General features: G+C 35.8%; 1 protein-coding gene across 1 annotated transcript; it reads right to left on the reverse strand.

The window, feature by feature from the left end:
• Positions 1 to 2,976: 2,976 nt before the first annotated feature.
• LOC123306708 lies at positions 2,977 to 5,703 on the reverse strand. The gene is made up of 8 exons (XM_044888828.1): positions 5,632 to 5,703; positions 5,239 to 5,301; positions 5,134 to 5,169; positions 4,576 to 4,662; positions 4,389 to 4,454; positions 4,219 to 4,293; positions 3,945 to 4,144; positions 2,977 to 3,814 (listed from the first exon to the last, which is right to left on the reverse strand). Exons 2-8 carry the CDS (start codon positions 5,270 to 5,272, stop codon positions 3,539 to 3,541), a joined length of 774 nt encoding a protein of 257 aa, XP_044744763.1. The 5' UTR covers positions 5,273 to 5,301; positions 5,632 to 5,703; the 3' UTR covers positions 2,977 to 3,538.
• Positions 5,704 to 8,429: the final 2,726 nt, after the last annotated feature.

Here is an 8,429-nt window from a genome sequence, read left to right on the forward strand (position 1 = left end):
GCGTCTACTATACATACTCCTAGCATTGGAGGAAAACCTCCAGTAAACTCTACGCCATTCAGTGAATTAACCGAATTGGCAGCTGAATCAAGCGTTTCTGAACTGGAACTAGCCATACTGACTAATCCAGTTAGGTTCTCGGGACGTGGGGTAAACCCAGGACCAGTAACCGGAGTCAAGCCGGAACAAAGCAAAATGTTGTTAATGGTCATGCCAAAAACGTTAATAAGAACGTCATCAGCTGGAGTCTGCGATTCCGGGTCCAAAGCACATCGACTTGTAGAACAAAACCTCAGAAGATCTGGATCAGGATTGGCCGAACTAGGTCCTGAACTCCTAGACGCCCAACTCGTCGATAAGACGCGAAGTCCTTTCAAAGCTAAATCCATATTGTTACGAGACCGTTTCCCACAAGAAGCACGGAATCGCATCGGAACCCGAAACCCAGGATTCCTGGAAGACGACACAAGGCGTGACCACCGATTGTGACTCTTTCCGTTTTTCAAGCCGTAGGGCATACGAACGTTTTCATAGTGTCCGTTGTTTACTGTGAAGGCCGTTTTTTCTATGGAATCTGGGTCCATTTCAATTTGGTGGAATGCTTTGGCCATGTCCAATGTTGAAAAATAACAACTTTTTCCTAAATTGTCTAAGATTTCTTCAATTCGGGGTAGGGGATACTTGTCTTCTACCGTTTTTTAATTAAACGACGATAGTCGATTACCATTGGATACTTTTTTTCGCCAGATACGTCTTTTTTCTTATTGACGATCCATACGGGGCCACTATAGGGTGAAATTGATGGTCGTATAATTTTATCATCAAGCAATTTTTGTATCTGTTCTTGGATAATTCCTTTCATACTATGAGGGTGTCTGAAGGACTTCACGTAAACTGGTTCTTCATCTTTTGTTCTGATTTTGTGTTTGACCGTGTTACTGAATGAAAGATCACAATTTTCATTATAAAAAATATTTCTGAATTTACTGCAAAGTTTTAGAATTTCTCTCCTTTCTTCCGAATTCATGTGTTCAGTTCTAATGTTTGGAAAATTTAAAATTTCGATTTTCCGCGGGTGCTTCTGATATTTTCGCTTCGAATAAAGATTGAACAGGTATTCTTTCTGAGAAACTTATTTCGATGGTACATTTTATTGGTTGAGGGATTGGTATACAACATAATCCGTCTTTCGCGTGGGCAATACATTCCGGGGTTGAAAATCCTTTGAAGTTCAGCTCTGGTATAATAACATCGCCATTTTCGATAGTAACTGGTATTTTGACATGATTTTTCGCAGCGAATTTTCTAGGTTTAATTTTGGAATTGGAATATTCGAGATTGAAAGGGATATTTAAGCCATTAATTTCTAAAGTGTGTGTTTGATAATCGATTCTTGCTCCTAGTCTTTGTAAATCGGAAGTTCCTGATAATGCGTCGAATTTTTTATGCCAATCAACTACATGTAGGTAAATGAATATTTTCATAGATCCCTAATTCGTATAAAATTGGTATATGTAAATTGTCATCTGATTCAATAGTATTGCCTAAGCCAGAAACACTGAATGGTTCTTTGAAAAGGAAATTGAAAAATTTTTCATGAGCTGGCTTTTTATTAATTACTGAATTTGTTGCATCTGAATCAATAAGAATTCTTAAATTTACTTCTGGAAGGTAAATATAGGGCAATTTTGACTTAATCTTAACATAATTCAAGTCTAAGTATTGTTTGTTTCTAGGGCACATGAATTCATTTTCTGCATTTTCTGGAAAATATTCTATCATATTTTCGTCGGAATTACAATTCTCTGATTGAACATTAAATAGTTCTTCTGAGATGAAATTGGGTTTCTGTTGAATTCCCGTTCTTCTGGTGGAAATAGACATGGATGTTACCGGTTGTTTGAAAGTTTTTCTTGTGCTAATAGACATGGGCGTAGGCTTTGGTTGAATCTTATGAAAACTTGATCCTGGTTTTGTCCCGAAAACTTGTCGATTTGTTGGGAATTTTGGATTATTAGTGATCGGTTGATTAATGGGGGTATGGAAAACCTTTTTCATTAGGAATTCGTGCAGGAGTATTATTATAATTTTGCTGACTGAAAGTAGGGATGTTATTATAATTTTGCTGACTGAAAGTAGGTTTTTGAGTAACAAATAGATTCTCTCTATTTGAACTACTATTTTGTTGTCGATAAATTGGTTTTTCATCATTATCCTGAGTTTTTCTTAAGAATTCACAATATTCCCACTCTTGCTTTCTATTATCATAAAATTTGCATCTGTTTATACATTCTTCAAGAGTTTTAGATTCGAAATTGATAAAATATGACCGATATGGTTCTAAGAGTCCAATTTGGAAAGTTTTGAGGGCTAATTTTTCTACATCTTGTTTTTTGTAAAGCAAATAATTTGGATCTTGTGTATTGAGTGTTAGGTATTGTAAAAGGTCATTCAAGTTCTGAGAAATTCTACTGTAAAAATCGAAATAATTTCGAAATAACGGATTGTGTTAATGTAGAAATCAATAGGTCTTCATTTCGTTGATCTCCGTATCTTTGCAATAATGATCGTCTGATGGTGATTCAATCCTTAGCATTTTGGAAAGAAATGTAATCTCTCGCTTCTCCTTTAGTTTTTGATCTTATTGTGAAATTCAAGGCGTAAGTAAGGTCTGGAGTTAACCTTCCTTGGAGATGTATAAAAAGGTTGTCTATTTCATTGATAAATATTGATAAATTTTGACCTGGAGAAAATTCAGGTATTGAGTTCAAAAGCAATTGTATATCTTGTCTTGACATTGCGTCAACTACAGGTGGGTTAGAAGAAGTTTGGTTATTCATTTCGAGGTTTTCAAAATTTCTCCTTTAAGGATATGGTTGCAATCTTCTATTTCTAATTGATTGATTGTTCGAAAAACTTGTTCCTAATTCTAATAGTTCTGAACCTAATTGGTTATTCAAAAAGTTTGTTCCTTATTCTAATAATTCTGAATCTTCAGCGATAACTTCTAGTACGCTTGAAGAATCGGTATGTGTCATTGAACTTTGGGATTCTGGGTTTAAGGAAAGAGATTGATAGACTTACATCACCAACATATGCATCCTAGGGTGTGTAGTTCCTTCTTCTTAATCGAAGTGGATCGAGTTGATGTCCATTCTTCTGGATGGAGTGGTAGAATTGATTCTCTGCTGGTTCGATGTGGTTTCTTGGTGATACCGCACAAAGACTTGATAGTCACCGGGAGTTCCTCGAACACTCTTCGAACAGCCTGTACAATTGCCGGACGAGTCCTTATTCACTTATGGAAACTGATTTTAGTTTTTTTTCTTTTCACTAAAACCCCGTTGCGATATCCTGTTCGCAGCGCCAGTTATGAATAACGTATCCAAAAGTCTATTCTTAAAAAGAACTTATTTCTTTTTAGGGTTGCCAATGGTAATTAAAGGACAACTCAATAGAATGGATATCGTTTCTATTTGTTCAAAGAAAAATCAAATGAATCTATTTAACGCTAGACATCAACTAACTACTATTCAAATTATGAAAAACGGAAAGAGTCACAATCGGTGGTCACGCCTTGTGTCGTCTTCCAGGAATCCTGTATTTCGGGTTCCGATGCGATTCCGTGCTTATTGTGGGAAACGGTATCGTAACAATATAAACATTGTAGGAGTAACATACTCTCGACCTTGTAATTGTTCTTGAATCCTTTCCAAGAACACTGCATGGCAAGGGAATTTGTGAAGACCCTTGCCATCACCCTCGAATGGAAGTCCTTGGAAGTCAAGCCTCCTATCGATTTGAAGTATTGGGTCTGAAAAACAAATAATTCTTTGGAAAAGGAACTGAAAAATCTTTATCTTTATGGAAAAGCATTCTTGATAAAGTGAATTAATATTAAAGAAAAAAAAAATATTGTGCATTCTCTCAAGATAAAAACTCACCACTTTTTTTTTCTCCTCCTCATCTTCTAATCTTGCCTCAAATTCCTTCAATTTTTCCAAAGACGTAAACGGAAATTCATCCCTCAAATCAGTGTGATTCAGCACTTCATTCTTTCCTCGCTGTAACTTTAGCTCCTCAATTTCTAGGAGAATCCTCCCAACAAGTTCAGTTAATCTATCAATCTTTCTTTCTAGGTTCCCTAGAAGTGAATTTTATAATATTACAACTCATTTTGTTGTTCCTTGTATTTTTCTCTTCAAGAAATATTTTTACCATTGTTTTCAACTCTAGTCTGAACCTCTTGATTGATTATGGACAAGGGTGAATCAGGTATTGTGTATCGATTTTCTATAAAAATAAACAATCATAAACAGCACTTGTAGATATTCTTCATTTCTTAACTGGAAATGAAGAGACTGAAATATTCAATATATATAACTTACCAGTGGAAAGTGGCTCATGTTGGTTGACACCTGTTTGTTTTGGCCCTGACGGGTGTTGTAAGATCTCTATAAAATACAATCAATTTATAAACTAGGGGTTCCTCTCTCAACATTCAAAGTTATTTTTTATTCTGCGCAAAAATGCACAAATGCATTCTGTTAAAAAGCAACTCAAGAGTATAATTACCATTGTGTTCGATAGCAACTGTTCCTGTCATGCGGGGAGGACTGTAGAAATTGGAAGAAGTTTGAGGCCATAACCGAGTTAAGTTCTCTGAAAAGCAAAATATTTGTGATTAAGAGATATATAGGTCTTAAGATTATTCACGCTATTAGGTAATTTAGAAATATAATATTATCATTAGAGATTGGGGTATTTAGATATAATAGACCATTTCCATGTTTCAAATAATATTATCATATTGTGTTCCATTTTGAGAAGACCTGGCCTATGTGGTTAAAAATTATTGCAATAACAAACTATTTGCCTAGTGTTTGAAAAAGGTGTTTTCAACAAAATATACATTTCTGATAGAAACATTTAAATTACATCATACATCTATCTTATTATACATCCCTAATGGATTCAATAATGAACTCAATACAAGTAGCTCCAATAAAATTTTACATATCCAAACTGATAACCCAACTGAAACTATCTTTATTAACTGTATGTAATTCTCCCAATGAAACACCATTCCATTTTACTATTTCAAAATATACCAGATGCAGTTACAAACTTTACCTGGTTGTGGCATCCCGATCTCCTGTAGTCTATAATCTGAAAAAAATACATCAATTGTAGAAAAGGCTGAAGAACTTTTTTTGTCTTCTAGCAAAAAACTATTACCTGAATCTGCTGATGATTGATCAGCTTCCTCCATTGGTGGAGACGCACATTTAGAATAACGACCTTAAAAAAATGATTGAGTGAATAATAGGTTCATGAAACAACAAGTTACCTTGTACATATTTCGAAAGTAAATAAATTTTATTCAGACTCGTAAAAAATAGCCAAATTCTGGTCAAAATAGAGTTTGAATACTTCTACTATCCAAAAATATATCTCATCAGCGACTGTTAGATAATTTTGACCAAATTATAGTATGATTGAACTGAAATCCAGCTTTACTGAAATTTCGAGTCTATTTTATAAAAAAAAAATCATTTTTGCTGTAATATACTCAATAGTAATTCATGATTTGAAGTTTGCTTGATGATCACCACAAAGAAACCTATTCACCTATCAGGTGCTTCGAAATTTTTTTTTCTTAGGCCTCTGCCTTTCTCATCTTCTGATGAGGATTCCCTAATGCAGCGCCTTCTAGCATCTGCAAGACTATCTGAAATACATAAAAATGTAAATACAAAATGAAATTCTAATACTCCAATATTTTTTATTGTAAATGACAAAAATCTACCCTAACAAATACACAGCTTTTTCAGCCTTTCATAATATATGTACATAATTGAAATAATGTTTGATAGCATTGCTGAATATTTTTCAAGGCTTCACATAACTTGAACAAGCGAATTCATTTTTATTAAAATGAAAATATTTGTGTACGCTCTTTTGGAAAGAATGGAAGTAACTTACCACATATTCGATCACACCTGATTGGACATAATTTCCATGAACCCGAGGGTGGTGTTCCGTTTAGTATATAACGGGTGATTTTTTAAGAGGTATAGGATTTGATTTTCAAAAAAAAACACAAAAAATTTGAGAAAATTGATGTAATCTTCATTGGACTCGGTAGAACGATCAATATAATTCAATGTTTGAAGATGATTTCATGTAAATGTTGGCCGCGGCTCCGCTTTAGATAGCCCATGCGCAAGGTCCAATTTATCGGCGGGTATTTCACGAATAAATGCTTCAATATTGGCTTCAAGTGCACCAATCGTTGCTGGCTTATCCGTGTAGACATGAGCCTTAACATGGCCCCACAAAAAATAGTCCAAAGGCGTTAGATCACACGATCTAGGCGGCCAATTGACGGGCCCCAAACGTGAGATAAACTGTTCACCGAAGGCGGCTCTCAATTTGGTCATTGTTTCGCGTGCCGTGTGGCATGTGGCACCGTCTTGTTGAAACCACATGTCAGGCATCTCCAATTCTTCCATTTTGGGCAAAAAAAAATCGTCAATCATCACACGGTAGCGCTCGCCATTCACAGTAACGTTCCGCCCATCGTCGCCTTTGAAGAAGTACGGCCCGATGATGCCACCGGCCCATAATCCACACCAAACAGTGACTTTTTCAGGATGCATTGGTAGCTCTTGCAATGCTTCTGGCTGGTCTTCACTCCAGATGCGGCAATTTTGCTTGTTGACGTATCCATTCAACCAGAAATGAGCTTCGTCGCTGAACACAATTCTTCGATAAAAAAGTGGATCTTCCTCCAACTTTGCCAGCGCCCATTCACCAAATGTTAGACGTTGTGGGAAGTCGTGTGGCTTCAATTCTGGGACAAGCTGTATCTTATAAGGTTTTACACCCAAATCCTTTCGCAAAATTTTCCACGTCGTTGAGTAACAGAGGCCCAATTGCTGCGAACGGCGACGAATCGACATTTCACGGTCATCAGTAACAATAGAGAGTTGAAGTGTGCACAATACGTTAGCCTGAACGTAAACGTTAACGTGAGAAATAACGTCAGATATAACGTTTACGTGTTGTGATGAAATTTGAGTTGAAGTGCTGCCATCATGAAACGTCAGACGTTAAACATAACCTATCAATTTGATTTTGCTTTCGTTTCGCGTGAACTCTCTTTTATCTAATATTGAGCTCCGACAGCTGGAATAACTTTTGGAATATTGATGTTCTAATGATTTATATGCCTAATAAAGAGAATTTTCAGCTTGAAAGTATTTTATTATCAATGAAATGTTCAAGTGTTAGAGACATCAGCAATGTAGTTTCAGCCATTTCCTTATGTACTGAATGTAATCTGATAACACAGTAATTTAACTTAATCCTTTTGATAACTTTCAAATCACTGCTGATTTCCTATAATTTTCGTTCATTATGAGAAAATACACAGGAAATGTAAACAATGACAGTTTGAGGTTATCGAGAATTGCATTTAACAATCGAAATTCGGCCATTCGCAAGTCATCGGTGCTACTCGTTTAACGTTCGGTTAACGTACGTCGATGTTTAAGGTATACGTGGGTGAACGCTAGTTTACGTAGGCCGTAAAGCTGACGCTAACGTTAACGTTAAAAACGGACGAATGAGCATGCGTAGATGTCAATTATAACGTTAACGTTTACGTTCATGGCTGCACTTCAACTCTCTACTGGCGGATACAGCCGCAGTATTTTCTTCGGTCCTCACTCTACGTATGCGTGTTGTAGGTTTAATGTCCAATAGTGTAAACTGCGTTCGAAATTTAGTCACAAGCTCAGTAGGCCGACCAAACTGCCCATAAATTGGAAGAAGTGCGCGATGCACTCTCTTAACCGAGCATGAATTTTGATAGTAAAATTCAATAATTTGCAAGCGTTGTTCGTTCGTAAGTCGATTCATGATTAAATTATAGATCAAACTGAACCAGTTTTACATTGACACAAGACACGATTCACCCGTGATCTGTCAAAAACAATGTTGCCAAAAAGATACCAGCAAAAAAATCACAGTTTAGTTGGATGGAGGTATATTAGTTGGATGGAGGCCACATACACATGGTATAATTATTTTTCAGCCAAGAAATGGGCACTTCTTGGACAACTTCTGAATCTCCCTGGCATTCATCCACAAAGCAGACAACTGCATACGACATTTTCCTAGAAAAGTTTTGAAAGCAGCAGAATGATTTATATGTCTCAGATCAGCCCGACAACACAATCCCCAAGAATATGATTCGATTTCAGATTCTGTCAAGCCTTGTCTGATGATATTTCGACAAAATTCATTTCCACAGAACTTGAATATTGAAAAATTCATTATGATTGAAAATTTAAATTAAATAAAATATATGAATTCCTAATATTTATTGATAATTTTAGTTTTAGTTTTTAATAATTGAAGAA

The sequence above is a fragment of the Coccinella septempunctata genome, chromosome 2 (assembly GCF_907165205.1).
Source record: "Coccinella septempunctata chromosome 2, icCocSept1.1, whole genome shotgun sequence".
NCBI lineage: Eukaryota > Metazoa > Arthropoda > Insecta > Coleoptera > Coccinellidae > Coccinella > Coccinella septempunctata.

Bases quoted from the DNA above. Each gene is read 5' to 3' on its own strand.
- LOC123306708 (XM_044888828.1), bottom strand. From the start codon at position 5,272: ATGGAGGAAGCTGATCAATCATCAGCAGATTCAG. The intron at 5,170-5,238 runs GTAATAGTTTTT...TATTTTTTTCAG, and splicing joins TCAATCATCAGCAGATTCAG to ATTATAGACTACAGGAGATC. The intron at 3,815-3,944 runs GTGAGTTTTTAT...TTTGTTTTTCAG, and splicing joins AGGAGGAGAAAAAAAAAGTG to ACCCAATACTTCAAATCGAT.